Here is a 19,816-nt window from a genome sequence, read left to right as displayed (position 1 = left end):
GACAATTGAAGAAAAAAAAAAAAAACTTGCTAAACTATGCTCAGGACAAAAACTATTTTAATGAAAAAGATTTGCCACGTGTATTGAAATAAAGGCATTTTCCTCAAATCTGGAGAAAAAAAAAACAGTTTGACTAGGAGAGGCAACCAAAGGTAAACTGTCCTGGTGATTACAGGGGGTCGCAAAAATAGCATGAGCGCTCAGCCCGGGGTGGGGGGCGGGGGGATCCACGCCAGGAGCGGTGGTTGGGCAGCCTGGGCTGCGAGGCGCTTTGGTTTGCACGGAGACTGCCCCTCGCTCGCGGGGACACCCCCAGGAACTTGCTCTTCGTGGACTCATCTGAGTGGGCAACCTAAAACAAGCCAAGTAAACCCACTGCAAACGACTTGAAAACCAAGTGCAAAAGTGGACTCTAAGTCGGCTACAGACAGGGGGGTGCATTAGAGAAAATATGCAATTTGGGCTTAGGACCTAAGAAAAAAAAAAAAAAGCGATGCGCCGACCTCTCAGGCAGGGAAAGCGCAAGACCCTAAGGGGGGGGGGGTGAAAAGCACATGGCCAACCCCCCCAACCCACGGCATTCAAAAAGACGAGGACTCCCACGGCCAAACCAGTTCTTAGAGTTTCACCCAATCCGTGATATTAAATTCCCGAACCAGAGCGTAAACGTACTTTACTTAGAACCGGACAGGGGCGTCTGCACCGACACCAGGCGGTCCGGCCGCTCGCGCTCCCTCGCTGGCCCGCGCGCTCCGAGGCCGGGCGCCCGCCGCGCGCCGGAAGTCGGCCCAGCGCGATCCTGCGCGCGCCCCGCCCCGCCCCGCCCCGCGGCGGCCCGCGCCACCCCATTGGTCAGCGCGCGGCCCGTGGGGTCCGCAGCGAGGTGATCCAGTGTGACCGACTCCCTCGGGCCCTCGTGCGCGGTCTCCGCTTCCTCCACAGTGAAGCTAACCAGGGCCTTGCGCGCCTATCACTGCAGTTATCGGGCGCCACGTACCGTCTCTGTGCCTCCCCCGGAGCCTTCAGGGCTCTGCGGAGGGGCAGCGCCCCAAATGCTAGATCCACGATTAGCTGATTGTGTTGCTAACGAGTCCGAGCCGAGCCTCTTGGTATCCTAAAATGCACCCGGCTTTGAATGGCAGGTCGTCCGAGACCTCTGGCCCCGTGCATTAAAACACGAGGTTGGGGGTGTGGGGGGGTGGATGATGATGGGATGCCACGGGAGAAAGATGGGGGTAAAAACGTGTTCCTATTCGCACCACGGTGGGGGCGGGCGCTGATTAATGCTTTTTCCGGATGTAGCTCCCTGCCAAAACACAACTCGGCGCCACCCAGGACGGCGGCGGGCCCCCCCCCGTGTCAAGCCGCGTCGCCCTCCTCACTCTCTTTCCTTATGCTGTGTAATCTTGAGCATTTAGTCAGCCTCTTCATCCTTCCCGAGCATTGCGGGAGACTGACAACTTTAGCCGACACAGTCGCCTCAGGAGAGACTGCTCCTGTAATGGCGCCTGCGTCAGTCACTAACATGGCGGACATAGTCGTGCGCGGCGCAAACGTCAGCACCTCTACCCCAGCCGCTCAGAAACAGCGGAGGGGAACGGGGCCGTGCTCTCTGATTGGTCCAGCGGCGGAGCGTGCCGCTCTGGACGCTCCCACACAAGCCAATCAGGACGGCAAGAGACGGAATTGGCCGCTGCGCCTCCTTCCGAGGCATGCTGGGAGCCTGGAGGACTAGCGAGGAGGAGTTGAGAGAACGGAGCGGACGCCATGGCGACCAACATCGAGCAGATTTTTAGGTCTTTCGTGGTCAGTAAATTCCGGGAAATTCAACAGGAGCTTTCCAGGTAAACGCTTCCCAGACTCTTGTGCCCCCAAGGGATCGATAGGGCCCCGTGTAGCTTTCCATGGTACCTTTCTTCGGAGACGCCGTCGTTCCTCGCCTCAGGCCCCGCTACGGCCCCGCCTGGGCCCGGGATCCATTTTCCGGGCCCTCCCTCCCCCCCATCCGCTCCCTCCCTTTCCAGCGAGGAACTTGGCCTTTTCTGAGGTAACCCGGGACTCCCTCTTCTAGAGCCGAGCTAAGATGCTCTCTTCTTTCCCGTTTGGTCATCTCTTTCCTTTTAGCTACTCGTAGGCCTGGTTGTCCACCGGGGACGGGCCTAGTTCCTTCCCCGGCTCCTCCTCCGCCGCCGCGTTTCCCCTCCCCCTCTCCGCCTCCGCGGATTTCGCCGGCCGGTGCCTGTGACCGGAAAGGGTCTCTAACGGCCGTTTCTTGAGTAATCTTAAATCCGCTTTATTATTGCACGCTTCAGACCATTTGGGGGGTCGGGATCCTTTAATTAGATTATTTGGGCCCTGGTGTCCTGTGGCTTCCACCGGGCAGCATTCTAATAATGGATTAGAAATTGAACGGAAAGCAGCTCAAATTAATGTTAGCTACTTTGACGAAATGTTCGAGGTGAGAATGGAAGGGGATTTCTGAATTACTAGTAATTTCTCAATTTGGCAAGTGGATAGCAGACATTGTATTTAGGCCTCCCCCCCCCCTTTTTTTTGCTACTCGTGCCCCAATTGACATATAAGACCAATACGCTACTTTTGCCGTTGCTCTTAGATTTTTACGTAGTTTAGCCTTAGTTCCATAAAATTTGAAAGGGAATAGATTTCCAAAGAAATAAGCTCTATAGGGAGAAAGGAAAATGGTGTTGGTCATGTTGTTTCGAGGTTGTCTTTAAAATTTTTGTTTTATGTAAAGTAAATATTTGGTCTACGTTCAGTGTTTTTGCTAGTAATATTTCAAAAGTTCAGAGTAAGAGCAATACGTGAACTTAAAAACGCAATTGTAAATTAAGCGCTGAAATTAACATAGGGTTATTGGGGCAATGGTATATAGTATCACTAAAATTACTAATTTTGCAGGGTATATTAAGGAGGAAATATATCCGTTCGCTCATTTCATTGCTGTTAAAATTTTGTTAGCGATTTTAGGTGATGGGAAAAGACCGGAGGTATAGGAATATAATTTTCCTGAAAACTTTTAATAGTTTTAAGCAATGATTGTATTTGCTTATTGTAATGTTTCACTTTTATGTTTTATAAAAACTAGTTTTTGTATTTGAAAAACTGTTTTATTGTAAGGCTTTTAGAAAAAAATAAATGAAAAAATTGAAAAACAACCACATAATGATGTTCTTTATGTTCTTTTTTTTTCGCTTGTGTGTACTGATGCACATACATATTTTGTGAAGTGTGATCTTGTTTTGTATGGTTTTTTCACCTAATGTGAACAAGTTTGTCTTTTTCACATTTTCAGTTGTCTTTTTGGACCATTTTTATGGTTTCATAGAATAATATTGTAGGAATGTATTGTTGGATATTTAGATGGCTTGAAATTTTCATCACTTTTCAATAACAGATAAATTCTGATAGCGTTAAGATGATTTGTTTTCTTACACACTTTTTAAAGTTGTACTTCTCCAAGTTTTAATCCGTGCCCTAATAATGTGATTGTGTATGTAAGTGGTTAGGAAAAGTGTAAAAGGGCTTCAGAAACAAAGTCTAAAAGAGAATATTAGACTTATATTTGGGGAATATTCAGCTTCTCAAATAATATGTAATACATTATTAGTCTAAAAACAAAATTTAGCTTATTTGTCATTTCAGTGAGTTATAGTTACTGTATTTTCCTATGTTTTTACATATCAGTTTGGGTAAGGAGGCTACGTTTAAATAGTTAAGATAGCTAGTATATATAGATGGTGGTTAAGAGTATGAGCTCTGGTTTTGAATACCAGCTCACATCCTAATAGCTCCATGAATTTTAGTCAAGTTTCTTTTCTGTGTGTCGTTTCTCTCATTTGTAAAATCAGAGTAATTGTGCTAATTATAGAGTTATTAAATGAGTTAAATACCCATGATTCTAGTTAATAGTAAATGTCAATTTTTATGTGACTTGTGTTTGAAAAATAAGTGTTCCCAAATAACAAGTAACTACTGAATTTTTTTCTTTTTTGAACATTCATACTTTTATCAGGTAGTGGAGTGTAATCTGTTTTGTTAGCTAATTTTGATTAAATTGAATGTTCAAATTATTTTTTAAAACAATTTTATTAACTTACAAAAATTGTGTAAGTAACTAGGTAAATGACATGCTTTTCGTGTTAAGGTTTTCCTGACCCTGGGAATTGAAAACACATTAAACCATCTATATTGATTTACTGTTAACCATAAATAAAACATTTGTTTTCTATAAGTTTTTTTTGAATACCAGGAAATACTACGATTCTTGATCAATGGGTAAAATTTATATAAATGTTTTTTCTTTTTAAACTTTATGGTATTTCAGTAACTTTGATCAGGGGCTACAATTTATCTTTTTTACTCAATGTGTCTGTGGTATAACTGTTCCTTGATACTGTTGATGGTGATTGTGATCCATGCACAGGTGTGGTTTTATTGTGATTGTAGCCTTTGTCATGTTAGGATGGTATATTGTACCACGTATGTTAGGTGGTATATTTTTCTTTGGATTTGTGATTGTGATCTTAACAATTTTTCTTCCCTGAGATAGATAATGCAAGTAACCCAAATCTAAATCAGTGTAGACTTCTGGAAATATTTTATTATTCTTTAAAAAGGAGCTTAGAAAGCTGTTTCAAAGATTTTTTTTCTTTTTCTAAAATTCCATGGTTCTGAAAATTAAGTAATTGTGTAAAAATGAAACTGTACTAACTTCTAATAGATAGGGTGAAAGAAGCATTGTTGGTGGGGAGTATCACCTGAAAGAAAATACAAAAATGGTGAAATGCGTGAACGGTGTAAGATTATTTCAATCGAGTTAGAAATATTAATTCAGTATGGTGTGGTAAAAGTATTAATGAATTTTGGTAACTTTTCTTGTCAAGTGGAAGGAGTGAAGGCCAGCTCAATGGTGAAACAAATACACCTAATGAAGGAAACCAGGCAGGTGATGCAGCTGCCTCTGCCAGGAGCCTCCCAAATGAAGAAATAGTTCAGAAGATAGAGGAAGTACTTTCTGGGGTCTTAGATACAGAACTACGATATAAGCCAGGTAAGTTGGAGATAATTAGCTTTCTCAAAAACTTAAAAATTCTTTAGTAGTTGACAATATTATTTCTTTTTGTTGTTTAAAAATGTTCACTTGAAAAAAAATGTTCACTTGGTCTAAAACTGTAGTAAGTTTGAATTTATTTACTGAAAACCATTCAAAGTCTCTGGAAATCCAGTTATATTTAAACATGAGCATTGATACTTGGTTGCTTTGTTGGTGGAATATAACTTTATTTGATTTAGTTTTGTAGTGCCTCTTTACCAGGATTTTGAATGCAGGTTTTCATGGAAAAATTGTTTTAAATGTCCATTTTGGAAGGTATAGGAGCCTGAATCAAATTTGTAATGATTTTAAAACCCTAGGAGGTTTTATCCTAAAGCCCAAGTTTAGAGATTGCCTTGTTTTTGCATCTACCTTCTTACAAGTGCAATGAATAGAGAGGAATCATCGCTTTGATAATGTATTTTGGGAATTAATTAAATAATTGATGCTTAGAAATGAAAGCTTTATGATGAACCACAGAAATAACTAGCTTTGTTCAGTTTTGGAAATGAGGGGGTGGTATGGGTTTTTATTTTTTATTTTCATTATTTTTGATATAGCATATGGTACAAAACAACAACAACAACAACCCAGCTTTGACTCCTGCTCTCCTTAGATTCATGGCTGTAGCAGTTTTTTCTTGAAGTATAATTTAGCTAATTAGTATTAGATATGTAAATAACAAGTAGTATAAAGTGGTTTTTCTTTGAAATGGATCTTGTCTTGTATTCATTTTTTCTATAGTATTAGTGGTCTGGATTTCTGATCAGCTTTTTTTTTTTTTTTTTACACAAAGAGGAGAGAGAGAGAGGCAGAGACACAGGCAGAGAGAGAAGCAGGCTCCATGCAGGGAGCCCGATGTGGGACTCGATCCTGGGTCTCCAGGATCACGCCCTGAGCTGTAGGCGGTGCTAAACCGCTGAGCCACCGGGGCTGCCCCCTGATCAGCTTTTCTGGGACCACTAGAATTTAAGTTGGTATTGGCATTAGAGTAAATTAATCTACTTGTAAAGAAGAAAACTGTTTTCTCTTCAGATACGTGGTATTTTTAGGTTAAATGTAAAGGGGTATAAGAATTTCTTTCCTGGGCAGTCCCGGTGGTGCAGCGGTTTAGCGCCTCCTGCAGCCCGGGGTGTGATCCTGGAGACCCGAGATCGAGTCCCACGTCGGACTCCCTGCATAGAGCCTGCTTCTCCCTTTCCCTCTCCCTCTGCCTGTGTCTGTGCCTCTCTCTCGCTCTCTCTGAATAAATAAATAAATAAATCTTAAAAAAAATGAATTTCTTTCCTGAAGGGACTTCTTTTTTGAGTGGAAACATTAAGATTATTTTAGTAATTTTAAAAGAGCATTGAAGGAAAAGGTGTTTTTATTAGAAGGTAACATGGGAGTTTTAGTGCGATAAAATTCAAGTTTTGTGTTGGTACTTTATATTAGTTGTTCAGCCCTTTCTTTGTATGCTATATAAATGCAATCACTAGTATTTGAAGGCTTATTATATGTCAGGCATTGTTCAACATACTTTGTATGTTTTAACTCTCTTTGTCCTGTAACTTTAGGAGACAGTGTCATAATTTTGCCAAGTCCATTCACCTAGTGAGTGTTAATTGATACAGGATCCAAAAGCAGACTGTCTGTTCCTGAGCCAGTGGCGTGTTGCTTTGGGTTATTAAATAGTCCTAAATATTATTTAACATGTGCATTTTTACAGGAATTTTAACAGTTGGTAATATGAAGTTTTCTTACATGTAGTTTGAAAGTAGCTTGCTATGATTTGTAAGGTGGAGAAAATAGTTGTAAATAAGTTTGGTAAACACTTTTTTTGTTTTTTTAGGGACTTTATTCGTGAGAGAGGCAGAGACATAGGCAGAGGGAGAAGCAAGCGCCTCACAGGGAGCCTGATGTGGGACTCGATCCTGGATCCCGGGATCAGGCCCTGAGCCAAAGGCAGATGCTCAACCACTGAGCCACTCAGGCGTCCCATAGTAAACACATTTTAGTGTGACTCTCAAGTTTTTGTGATAAACTGAGAATTTGTTTTTAACCCAGATTTTATTTTTTAAAGATTTTATTTATTTATTCATGAGAGACACACAGAGGTAGAGAGAGAAGCAGGCTCCCTGCAGGAAGCCTGATGTGGGACTTGATCCCAGGACTCCAGGGTCATGCCCTGAGCCAAAGGCAGACGCTCAACTGCTGAGCCACCCAGGCTTCCCTTAACTCAGACTTTAGTTGTAGAAAGAAATATTGGGAAAGTTTCAGTCTTTAGGTAATTGGTTCATAGTAAAAAGTTTAGTTGGTAACTTTATTTAATGAGAAGCATAATACTGTGGTATTTTAACATGGAATGTAAATCTTGTTTAAGTTTACTGTGGGGAATGTTTGACAAAATTAACTTTCTTTAATTTCAGACCTGAAGGAGGCCTCCAGAAAAAGTAGATGTGTGTCTGTACAAACAGATCCTACTGATGAAATTCCCACCAAAAAGTCAAAGAAGCATAAAAAGCACAAAAATAAAAAGAAGAAAAAGAAGAAAGAAAAGGAAAAAAAGTATAAAAGACAGCCAGAAGAATCTGAGTCAAAGGTGAAATCACATCATGATGGGAACATAGATTTAGAATCAGATTCCTTTTTGAAGTTTGATTCTGAACCTTCAGCGATGGCACTGGAGCATCCTGTAAGAGCTTTTGGCCTTTCTGAGACCAGTGAATCTCCTGCAGTTGTGTTAGAGCCTCCTGTGGTGTCCATGGAGGTATCAGAGCCACACACCTTAGAAACTCTGAAGCCAGCTACAAAAACTGCAGAACTGTCAGTTGCATCAACATCAGTAATTTCAGTGCAGTCAGAGCAGTCTGTGGCACTCACGCTGGAACCATCCATGACAAAGATTCTGGATTCTTTTACAACGGCACCAGTGCCTACTACAACAGTAGTGCTAAAGTCACCTGAGCCAGTTGTAACAATGTCAATGGAGTATCAGATGAAGCCTGTGCTGAAATCTTTGGAGACCATACCTCCAGAGCAGTCACAGATCATATTAGAACCTCCAGTAGCAAAAGGGCTAGAGTCATCGGAAACCCTTGTGGTATCGCCTGAGATACCTACTGAGGTACATCCTGAGCCAAGCACATCAACAGTGGATTTTCCAGAGTCGTCTGCAACTGAAGGGCTCCCATTGCCAGAGCAGCCTATAGAAGTACCATCGGAGATTGCAGATTCATCCATGACAAGACCACAGGAGTTGCTGGAGCTGCCCAAGACCACGGCGTTGGAGCTGCCGGAGTCGTCGGTGGCCTCAGTGATGGAGTTGCCGGGGCCACCTGCGACCTCCAAGCCGGAGTTGCAGGGGCCCCCTGTGACTCCAGTGCTGGAGTTACCCGGGCCCTCTGCTACCCCATTGCCAGAGTTGCCAGGCCCCCTTTCTACCCCAGTGCCTGAGTTGCTAGGGCCCCCTGCGACAGCAGTGCCTGAGTTGCCGGGGCCCTCAGCGACATCAGTGCCACAGTTGTCGCAGGAATTGCCAGGGCTTCCAGCACCATCCGTGGGGTTGGAGCCACCACAGGAGGTACCAGAGCCACCTGTGATGGCACAGGAGTTGCCAGGGCTGCCTGCGGTGACAGCAGCAGTAGAGTTGCCAGGGCAGCCTGCGGTAACAGTAGCAATGGAGTTGACCGAACAACCTGTGACGACGTCAGAGTTGGAGCAGCCTGTGGGGATGACAACGGTGGAACATCCTGGGCCGCCTGAGGTGACAACGGCAACAGGGTTGCTGGGGCAGCCTGAGGCAGCAATGGTGCTGGAGTTGCCAGGACAGCCAGTGGCAACGACAGCGCTGGAGTTGCCAGGGCAGCCTTCGGTGACTGGGGTGCCAGAGTTGCCAGGGCTGCCTTCGGCAACTAGGGCACTGGAGTTGTCAGGGCAGCCTGTGGCAACTGGGGCACTGGAGTTGCCTGGGCAGCTCATGGCAACTGGGGCACTGGAGTTCTCGGGGCAGTCTGGGGCAGCTGGAGCACTGGAGCTTTTGGGGCAGCCTCTGGCAACAGGGGTGCTGGAGTTGCCAGGGCAGCCTGGGGCACCAGAGTTGCCTGGGCAGCCTGTGGCAACTGTGGCGCTGGAGATCTCTGTTCAGTCTGTGGTGACAACGGAGCTGTCAACGATGACCGTGTCGCAGTCCCTGGAGGTGCCCTCGACGACAGCGCTGGAGTCCTATAATACGGTAGCACAGGAGCTGCCTACTACATTAGTGGGGGAGACTTCTGTAACAGTAGGAGTGGATCCCTTGATGGCCCAGGAATCCCATATGTTAGCTTCTAACACCATGGAGACCCATATGTTAGCGTCCAACACCATGGATTCCCAAATGCTAGCGTCCAACACCATGGATTCCCAGATGCTAGCGTCCAACACTATGGATTCCCAGATGTTAGCCTCTAGCACCATGGACTCCCAGATGTTAGCAACTAGCTCCATGGACTCCCAGATGTTAGCAACTAGCTCCATGGACTCCCAGATGTTAGCAACCAGCTCCATGGACTCTCAGATGTTAGCAACCAGCTCCATGGACTCCCAGATGTTAGCAACCAGTTCCATGGACTCTCAGATGTTAGCAACCAGTTCCATGGACTCCCAGATGTTAGCAACCAGCTCCATGGACTCCCAGATGTTAGCAACCAGCACCATGGATTCCCAGATGTTAGCAACCAGCACTATGGACTCCCAGATGTTAGCTACTAGCTCTATGGATTCTCAGATGTTAGCATCAGGCACTATGGACTCTCAAATGTTAGCCTCCGGCACCATGGATGCTCAGATGTTGGCATCAGGTACCATGGATGCCCAGATGTTAGCATCTAGTACCCAAGATTCTTCTATGTTGGGTTCAAAATCTCCCGATCCCTACAGGTTAGCTCAGGATCCTTACAGGTTAGCTCAGGATCCCTATAGGTTAGGTCATGACCCTTACAGATTAGGTCATGATGCTTACAGATTAGGGCAAGATCCCTATAGATTAGGCCATGATCCCTACAGACTAACTCCTGATCCCTATAGGATGTCACCTAGACCCTATAGGATAGCACCCAGGTCTTATAGAATAGCCCCCAGGCCATATAGGTTAGCACCAAGACCCCTGATGTTGGCATCTAGACGTTCTATGATGATGTCCTATGCTGCAGAACGTTCCATGATGTCATCTTACGAACGCTCCATGATGTCCTATGAGCGGTCTATGATGTCCCCTATGGCTGAGCGCTCTATGATGTCAGCTTATGAGCGCTCTATGATGTCAGCCTATGAGCGCTCTATGATGTCCCCTATGGCTGAGCGTTCTATGATGTCCGCTTACGAACGCTCTATGATGTCAGCTTACGAGCGCTCCATGATGTCCCCAATGGCTGACCGATCTATGATGTCCATGGGTGCCGACCGGTCTATGATGTCGTCCTACTCTGCTGCTGACCGGTCTATGATGTCATCGTACTCTGCAGCTGACCGATCTATGATGTCATCTTACACTGCTGATCGTTCAATGATGTCTATGGCAGCTGATTCTTACACCGATTCTTATACTGATACATACACGGAGGCATATATGGTGCCACCTTTGCCTCCTGAAGAGCCTCCAACAATGCCACCATTACCACCTGAGGAGCCACCAATGACACCACCATTGCCTCCTGAGGAACCACCAGAGGGTCCAGCATTACCTACTGAGCAGTCAGCATTAACCGCTGAAAATACTTGGCCTACTGAGGTGCCAGCATTACCTCCTGAAGAGTCTGTGTCGCTGTCTGAACCTTCTGTGAGTCAAAGTGAGATGTCAGAGCCTTCGGCATTGCCTGCTAATTATTCAGTGTCAGCATCAGATCCTTCAGTGTTAGCATCAGAGGCTGCTGTGACTGTTCCAGAACCACCGTTAGAGCCAGAGTCTTCGGTTACAGCAACACCTGTAGAGTCTGCTGTAGTAGCAGAAGAACATCAAATTGTTCCAGAGAGAGCAGTGACTTACATGGTATCTGAAACTCCCATAATGTCAGCTGAACCAACTGTATTAACATCAGAGCCTTCAGTTATGTCTGAGACAGCAGAAACTTTTGATTCCATGAAAGCTTCAGGACATGTTGCCTCAGAGGTATCTCTCTCTCTCCTGGAGCCAGCTGCAACTAATCCGGAGCCATCACAGAACACTCTAGAGCTGCCAGCCATGACTGTTTCAGAGCTACCAGCTGTGGCTGTCCCACAGCCACCAACTGTGACTGTTCCAGAGCCCCCAACTGTGGCTGTCTTGGAGACCCCAGCTGTGGCTATCCCAGATCCAATAGCTGTGGCTGTCTCTGACCCAGTAGCTGTGGCTGTTCCAGATCCACCTGTTGAAGCTGTCCCAGAGACCTTGGCCTTGGCTGAATCAGAGCATGTTACCATTCCTGTGCCAGTTTCTGCCCTGGAGCCTACTGTGCCTGTACTGGAACCAGTAGTGTCAGTCCCTCAGCCTAATACAGTTGTATCAGAACCATCTGTTTCTGTCCAAGAATCCACTGTGATAATTTCAGAGCCTGCTGTCACTGTCTCAGAACAGACCCAAGTAATACCAGATGAGATGGTTTTAGAGTCTACACCAATGATACTGGAGCCGACTGTTATAAAAGGAGTGAATATATTACCTGGGGATCAAAATCTTGCTCCAGAGATTGGCATACAGGAGATTCCCATGCATTCAGATGAAGAGCCACATGCTGAAGGACACCTGAAGAATGACCCTTATGAAAGTGAAAATGGTACAAATATAGAACTTAATGTAAATAATCACTTAGTTGCTAAAGAGATGGAACAAAATACAGTGTCTGCTGCCAGCACTGGTGCTGTTGATGAAATTGGTGAAGGGAATATTTTGTCCATCAGTGAGACTAAACAATGCACAGTATTGGATACCTGCTCTAGTGTTAGTGAAGCTGATGGAGGAACTCTATCTTCTGCTGGTCCCCTTGCTCTTGAACCTGATGCAATGGGAACTAGTAAGGGTATTGAATTTGCCACAGAATCTGCTCTCAGTTCAGTTAATAAATATGATGTTGAAGTATCCTTAACTACTCAAGATACTGAACATGACATGATAATTTCCACTAGTCCTAGTGGTGGTAGTGAAGCTGACATAGAGGGACCTTTGCCTGCTAAGGACATTCATCTTGATTTACCATCAAATAACTTTATGAGTAAGGATGCAGAAGGACCATTGCCTATAAAAGAGTGTGACCAGACATTGGCAGTTGCTCTCAGTCCTAAAGAAAGTAGTGGAGAAGATAAAGAAGTAACTCTCCCTACTAAAGAGATACTGTCGGATTCAGGATTTTCTGCTAATATTGATGATATTAATGAAGCAGATTTAGTGAGACCATTACTTCCTAAGGATATGGAACGTCTTACAAGCCTTAGAGCTGGTATTGAAGGACCTTTACTTGCAAGTGAGGTTGAACGTGACAAATCTGCTGCCAGTCCGGTTGTAATCAGTATACCAGAGAGAGCTTCAGAGTCTTCCTCAGAGGAAAAAGATGATTATGAAATTTTTGTAAAAGTTAAGGACACACATGAGAAAAGTAAGAAAAACAAGAACCGGGACAAAGGTGAGAAAGAGAAGAAAAGAGACTCTTCATTAAGATCTCGAAGTAAGCGTTCCAAGTCTTCTGAACATAAATCACGCAAGCGTACCAGCGAATCTCGTTCTAGGGCAAGGAAGAGATCATCTAAGTCCAAGTCTCATCGTTCTCAAACACGTTCAAGGTCCCGTTCAAGACGCAGGAGGAGGAGCAGCAGATCAAGGTCAAAGTCCAGAGGAAGGCGCTCTGTATCAAAAGAGAAGCGTAAAAGATCTCCAAAGCACAGGTCGAAGTCCAGGGAAAGAAAAAGAAAAAGATCAAGTTCTAGGGATAACCGGAAAACAGTTAGAGCTCGCAGTCGCACCCCAAGTCGTCGGAGTCGGAGTCACACTCCCAGTCGCCGAAGAAGATCTAGATCTGTGGGGAGGAGGAGCTTTAGTATTTCCCCGAGTCGCCGGAGCCGCACCCCGAGCCGCCGAAGCCGCACCCCAAGCCGCCGGAGCCGAACCCCAAGCCGCCGGAGCCGCACCCCAAGCCGCCGAAGCCGCACCCCGAGCCGCCGAAGCCGCACCCCGAGCCGCCGGAGAAGATCAAGGTCTGTGGTAAGGAGACGAAGCTTTAGTATCTCACCAGTAAGATTAAGGAGATCACGAACACCCTTGAGAAGAAGGTTCAGCAGATCTCCCATCCGTCGTAAACGATCCAGGTCTTCTGAAAGAGGCAGATCACCTAAACGTCTGACAGATTTGAGTAAGTCCTTTAAAAATTTAATGGCATTGTAATAGAGAATGACTTAATTTTTTTCTGATCTTTGAGTCCAATGGAATCTTTGGAATCTTTCGGGTTTATTGTTTTAGAAGAAGTATTTTTGTCTTTTAGTTTCTTTATAGTAGACTCTTGGGCAACATGGGTTTGAACTGGGTATATCCACTTACACGTGGGTATTTTTTTTTTTTTTTTGATAAGGTAGTACTGTAAATGTATTTTCTTAATGTTTTTATAAATAATTTTTTTTTTTAGCACATAGCATGTAATACATATATAAAATATGTGTTAATCTGCTGTTTATGTTGTCAGTAAAGCTTCCAGTCAAAAGTAGATGATATCAGTAGTTAAGTTTTTGGGTAGTCAAAGGTTATATGCAGTTTTCAACTACACAGAGGTGTCAGTGCCTTTAACCCATGTTGTTCAGGGTCAACTGTAATTAGATTAGCTTGTGTTTAGAAAACATGTAGGAATAAGTACATTTATAATTAAAGCTAAAAAGACCTTTTGGAGTGTATTAGAACCAAGGTGTTTTCATACTTGAATGTTTTAGTTTGCTTCAACTATCTTCCATAACTAAAGATGGAAAGTACGAGTCTAGTTAACGACAAGACTGGTATGTGCTCAGATTGTTTTATTGTATGTATTCCAACATAGGTCCTTGCAAATAAGCCTCAAATTAGTGTCTCTTTTTAAATACTTACATGTTTGAAAATGGCAGCACAGGGCTGTTAAATCTTTGTGAAGATATAGTATAATGGGTAAATTTATTAATATGATTTTAGTATTTTAATAATCTGCCTTTAAAAGTAAAGTGTTCTAGTTTCTTTTGATTTAAGAAATACGTAGGGATGATTAAAACCTGATGGATAGTGCATGACTATCTGCAGTAGTAATGGATAATCTATCATTATCTTAGAAGATTGTACATTTCTAGGTCAGGGTTATCTAAAGAAGAAGACCCTAACAGAACAGTAAGGGAAAATGCATTCAGTTTAACAAAAGTTGAGTTCTTTTTTAATTCATAGAATTACATATTTGAAGTGGTTGCAAGTTGGTAGAGGAGTCCTGGATAAAATATGTGTTTTTCTCTTTTACCAAATCGTAACCTGCAAAATAAAGTAGAATGTGATGATTACTGTAAGTTCTGGTATAGGTAAGGTGCTTTGGAGCACATTGGAAGAGAAGTGTTACGTTCTAACTTAAGGCTTATTAGAAGAAGAGGTGGTACTTGAACTTGGGCTTAAAGAGTGATTTAAAATGTCAGAGATTAGAAGGAAAGTAATTCTGAAGGCATCATAATTTTGGAAAATAAAGAGGGCTCTGCCAGGAGAGTGTGTGTGTGTGTGTGTTAGGGTGGTTGTTACATAATTTAGCTAATTTTGTATAGTATTTAAAAGGGAAGCTGAGTGTTGATTTCATAGGGGTCATTTGTGTGAAAACTGATCAGGAGTGATTTGATCACAGTTACATTAGGACAGAATATTGCTGCCTTTAATTTTGTTAACCATATAAGCTTTTTGGATAATACAGAATGTGTTTAGCCTGTAGGAAATCTGCTTATATTTTTCCTCTTCCAGATAAGGCTCAATTACTTGAAATAGCCAAAGCTAATGCAGCTGCCATGTGTGCTAAGGCTGGTGTTCCTTTACCGCCAAACCTAAAGCCTGCACCTCCACCCACAATAGAAGAGAAAGTTGCTAAAAAATCAGGAGGAGCTACTATAGAAGAACTAACTGAGGTAAGCTAGACAGAATTTGTTTACATTCTTAAATGGATTATTTCAGTGATGTTGACTCTGGAGCGTGCCAAAACCCGAATTGTGGGCTGAACTGATAATGGCTGGCACCGAGTGGCCAAAACCCGAAATACAGATGTGGCAGCGGCAGAAGCTCTGTTTAGCAGGCCATTATCCGGGATGGCTAAGCTCCGCTAGCTAAAAGTTACTTCCCATTACTTTTGCTTTCCAGTTTTAGAAGCCAAACTGACTGAGGAGTGGGACGGTTCGTTTGAATGGAGGAGGTGTTGAGTGAGCAACACGCAGAAGCTCGCCTACAGTTTCGTTTCCATTCACGACGTGTTCACTGATCGCCACGAGTGTACTGCATATACGCAAAGACACAGACAATCTTCAGAAATGATCTTTTGCCACCGGAGCTTGGAAATTAATGAGAATAGCTGGCCATTGCCTGAAAGGAACTTCTTACGCATCAACATTTCGGGTTTTGGCTGTTTGGTACCAGCCATTGGTGATAATGGCCGGCCATTATCAGTTCTTCCTGCGGTTCGGGTTTTGGCAGTAACATTTTAAACACACTTATTTTTGTTTTTAAGAATTTGATCTTTTCAATTGAGGCTTTTTTTTTTTTTGCTTTGTTTTGTTAATATTATTATTTTTATTATTATTATTTTTTTTTGGGAGGACGCTGAAATATTGCTGCTAGGATCCAGAAATATCACACTGTTTCATATATTGAAACTTGTTATTGGCTAGCCTTATGCCAGCCTGCCACTGTCAATATATTCTGTTCCCCTTGATTACAAGCTTGGTATATACTGTTTTTTGGCCAATTGAAGCTTTTTATCCTATTGTAACATTTCCAATTGATGATGGGTATGACAAATTCTACCGCTTGTATAGATAAGTCCACCCAAATTTACTCTGACCTTTTTATAAAGCCAGGTAATGGAGTCTATTCCTTAGCTTCTTGGGAAGGAATGGACTTTGCTTTATGTGTCAGACCTCATCAGTTAACACCCTCTCCATCATGCCTTATTTTTCATTCTTGAGTTTTGTTCCTTGAGACACTCAACCTACAAAACATTTATGGAGAGACACATTACCATCTAACCCAGAGGTTTCAGATTTTTTATTTGCCATGCATTTGGGGGTTCATATAGTTTCTTAATCTGTTTTCTCACTTAGATTTGTTGCAATATGAATTACAACTTTTTTTAATTTAAGGACTTAGTGAAGGCTTCTATTACTTGCTTATCAAATCTAAGCTCCTTATCTAAAATCTTGTGAACACTTAATGTTTCCCCTATATGTTTTTAAGCCTCATTTTCAGCCCTCTTGTTCTTCCAATAAGTTTTTCACCTTTTTACCACCACCTAACTAGGATGACTCTTTTTCTTTTCCTGCCAATCCTTATTCTTAACTATGAAAATCTGGTTTAGAACTCTTCAAGGAATAGCCCTTGATTATCAAATTCTGCCTGATTCTGTTTTCTCTTGAGCTTTTGTTCTTTCAGCACTTATGTACTCAGTTTGTATTATATCAGTTTGCACTTGTTAATTGTGTTGCTCTGTAAAAGCGTTCCTCAATTATTTCATGTGTATGTAATTCTGTTTCTTGAACTAGATTGTAAGCTCCTTGGAGCAGGGACCATGTCTTCTACTTTTTTTTTTTTTTTTTTTTTTTGTATTCCCTGGACAGTGCCCAGTACAGTGCTCTGCACATAGTAGGTGCTCAATAAATGTTGTTGACTGACTGACCAGCTAGAGTGTGTTTAAATAATAGCTTATAAGCTAAGTTACTTATTTACAACCAATTGTTAATCTTGTTTTATTTCTGAAAGTTAATTTTATGTGGTTTTGTTTTTTTTTTAATTACATGTTATTCCATATAAAGTGTAAGATTTATCTTTTGTTTTTATTTTTTAAGAAATGCAAACAGATCGCACAGAGTAAAGAAGATGATGATGTAATAGTGAATAAGCCTCATGTTTCGGATGAAGAGGAAGAAGAACCTCCTTTTTATCATCATCCCTTTAAACTCAGTGAACCCAAACCCATTTTTTTCAATCTGAATGTGAGTATTAGTGTTTATGGTTTGATGAAACAGCACAGAGACTATTTAAATGAAACCCAATGGAATTTAATGTCTTAATTTTTGGATTAAATATTGTGAAAAATAACAACGCTATTTTCAGATCATGTTGAAAGTCAAGTTTTAATTAAGGAAATACATTATTTCTTAGATTGCTGCAGCAAAGCCAACTCCACCAAAAAGCCAGGTAACATTAACAAAAGAATTTCCTGTGTCATCTGGATCTCAACATCGAAAAAAAGAAGCAGATAGTGTTTATGGAGAGTGGGTTCCTGTAGAGAAAAATGGTGAAGAAAACAAAGATGATGATAATGTTTTCAGCAGCAATTTGCCCTCTGAGGTAAGTAAGAGGAATATTGTGTTTTGTGTTTTTTGTTTTTTAATACCTGAATCTCCCATTTTATTGTTACTTTATATCTGATTTGGATTCTGTTTCACTCTTCTTAGGGCCGGGTTAAACGGCAGGGCCGGGTTAGACGACAGATGAAACAACCCGCAGCTTCTCATTTGACAGTAACTCGATGCAATTCACTTTGTGGAACCAAGCCACAAAGTGAAAAGCATCGAATTGCAGAGAACAGTGTTATCACATCCTTACCCAACATTGGGCCCTCCTTGCACTTATGGGAAGGTAGCCCAAGGTACAACTATTTAGCTTCCCGTTTTGCTTCAAGGCTCTATAGCTCTAGATTTTGGTGGTAGCAAATTTATTGGGTGGAGGGATCAAGCAGAGAGAGGCAGATCCTCAGGTTCAACACAAGAACTGGATTGGAAAAGGTCATTGTAGGCTGATGTGTGAGCATCTTGGATACATAGCCCATTGCCCTTAAACATTGGTTTCTTTGGGTTGTTTGTCAGATAGTCTTTAATTTTAATCATTTTCCCTTCCCTGTGCTACCGTGGCCCTTTGGAATTCTTGTGTTTAACCTAATGCTCAGCCTTGGTACTCCATTTCCCTTCTCCTTCCCCTCTTTGCTACTATTAAAAGTTGGAGAAGTGGAATTTACAACTTGAAATTTCCATGAGGCTATAGTTGTATCTTGTCAAAATGACGCAGTAATAACGCCAAGTGTCAAAACAACCCCATTAAAATGCTGCCTGATTAATGTGCTGCTAAGTATAGTGCACATGAAAACAGCAAGACTGTATATATATGTAAATATATATATATATATCTGTATCTTTGTATGTATCTCTGTATCTGTACCTTTGCTGTATCTTTTAATAAACAGTTTACTTTTATTTAACTTGTTGTGCAAAATCACGCTTGGGGGATCTGGGAGGGTGGAGACTTACTAGGGGGGGTGGGAGTTTTGAATGATACTATAGACTAGTTATCACCTCTTGCCCTTGGTTCCAAAGCCCAGACGTTTGTCCAAGGACTGGACTAGATAATCTGATGCCCTTACAATGTGGGACTTCTTCCCCACTTCCTTTTCTTGCAATTCTGGGATATGTAGGTCAGAGAGACCAGTTCTCTCCACCTCAGGTTCCCTTCATTGGCCATATTATCTTCCACTAAACACTTCCAATATTACAAATAAATCCTGTTGTTTATAAAATCAGAAAGTGAACAGAACCCAAATCAGAAATCTTTTGATAGTATTTTTTTTCCCCTGAGCTATTCACAGGTGACATTTTCACTTTTTTTTTTTTTTGACCGGCATTTTAAGAGAGCAAGTTCTGTACCATGAAGCTGGACATGATAATTAGCCAGTGCATCTTACAGTCACCAGTGATGGTTTATATTTACGTGGGATTCAGCAATTGAAGCAAGTTATACTGTCACCAGTGAGGAAAGAGTATCACCAGTGAGGGACAGTTGGTTTGGACAATATTTTAGTATAACCAGTTGAGTAGTTCAGTTGCTAATCCCCAAATCAGGCTACCTGCACATCTCAAGAGGGAAAAGTTAACTGACATTTGCAATTAACTTAAATCTTGTACTAGCTGAATATAAATCAGGATAAGAGGGCCAAACAGACTTAAAAAATTCTGATACATAATGCCTTTAGTAATTTGTAGATAAAACATTTAACAGAGTTGGAAAAAAATATGTGGAGGTTATTTATGTGAGAAAAAATTTTCAGCTGAGTATCTTCCTATAAATACTGAAAAATTCCAAGGGATTATCCTGAGAAAATAAGTGATCATAACTATTTTAACCTTATTTGAACATGGTGAAAGTACTTTCTTGATTGAGAGTTTTTATATATGTATTTATATATTTGAAGTTCAGTACTCTGCCATTTTCATTCTTAACACTAAGAGTGTGGTGCCTTATCCTTGTCTGTCATCAGAAGTGGTTGTCATTTTTTAATTAAAAGTTGGAAATTATTTCCAAAGAAATCCCAGGGGGAAAAATTGGGTATTCAAATTTTGTATTAAGCAGCGTTTCATGAAAGCAGGAGAAAAAGTTCAGAGGGCTAAAGAAAAGAAGCTTTTTCTCCTGTGAGAGGATATATACAACTATTTGATACCAGAACTCTTTTTAACTAGTTTCTTGGGAGATCAGACTAA

General features: G+C 42.2%; 2 protein-coding genes across 8 annotated transcripts in view; one reads left to right on the top strand and one right to left on the bottom strand.

Moving 5' to 3' along the window:
• GART (phosphoribosylglycinamide formyltransferase, phosphoribosylglycinamide synthetase, phosphoribosylaminoimidazole synthetase) overlaps positions 1-1,561 on the bottom strand; it is a 32,937-nt gene extending 31,376 nt beyond the window's left edge. The window contains exon 1 of one of the 2 annotated variants that reach the window (XM_025985164.2): positions 998-1,561. The gene's annotated coding sequence lies outside the window, so the exon portion shown is untranslated. Of the gene's footprint in view, positions 1-672; positions 822-997 lie in introns of those variants that run through there. The other variant, XM_025985163.2, reaches the window with a different exon arrangement.
• A 124-nt stretch (positions 1,562-1,685) lies between these two features.
• Positions 1,686-19,816, top strand: part of SON (SON DNA and RNA binding protein) — a 32,722-nt gene continuing 14,591 nt past the window's right edge. For 4 of the 6 annotated variants that reach the window (XR_011997668.1, XR_011997667.1, XM_072740768.1 and 1 more), the window contains exons 1-6: positions 1,686-1,844; positions 4,905-5,071; positions 7,522-13,449; positions 15,045-15,205; positions 17,132-17,278; positions 17,448-17,636. Coding sequence is in view for 4 of the 6 variants with exons in the window: in XM_072740768.1 (XP_072596869.1) it covers positions 1,768-1,844; positions 4,905-5,071; positions 7,522-13,449; positions 15,045-15,205; positions 17,132-17,278; positions 17,448-17,636 (6,669 nt within the window). In the remaining 2 variants the exon portion in view is untranslated. Of the gene's footprint in view, positions 1,845-4,904; positions 5,072-7,521; positions 13,450-15,044; positions 15,206-15,434; positions 16,962-17,131; positions 17,279-17,447; positions 17,637-17,743; positions 18,544-19,816 lie in introns of those variants that run through there. The other 2 variants (XM_072740770.1, XM_072740771.1) reach the window with 2 other exon arrangements.

Source organism: Vulpes vulpes, chromosome 15 (genome assembly GCF_048418805.1).
Source record: "Vulpes vulpes isolate BD-2025 chromosome 15, VulVul3, whole genome shotgun sequence".
Classification (NCBI taxonomy): Eukaryota; Metazoa; Chordata; class Mammalia; order Carnivora; family Canidae; genus Vulpes; species Vulpes vulpes.
This window is presented reverse-complemented; position numbering and strand designations above follow the sequence as displayed.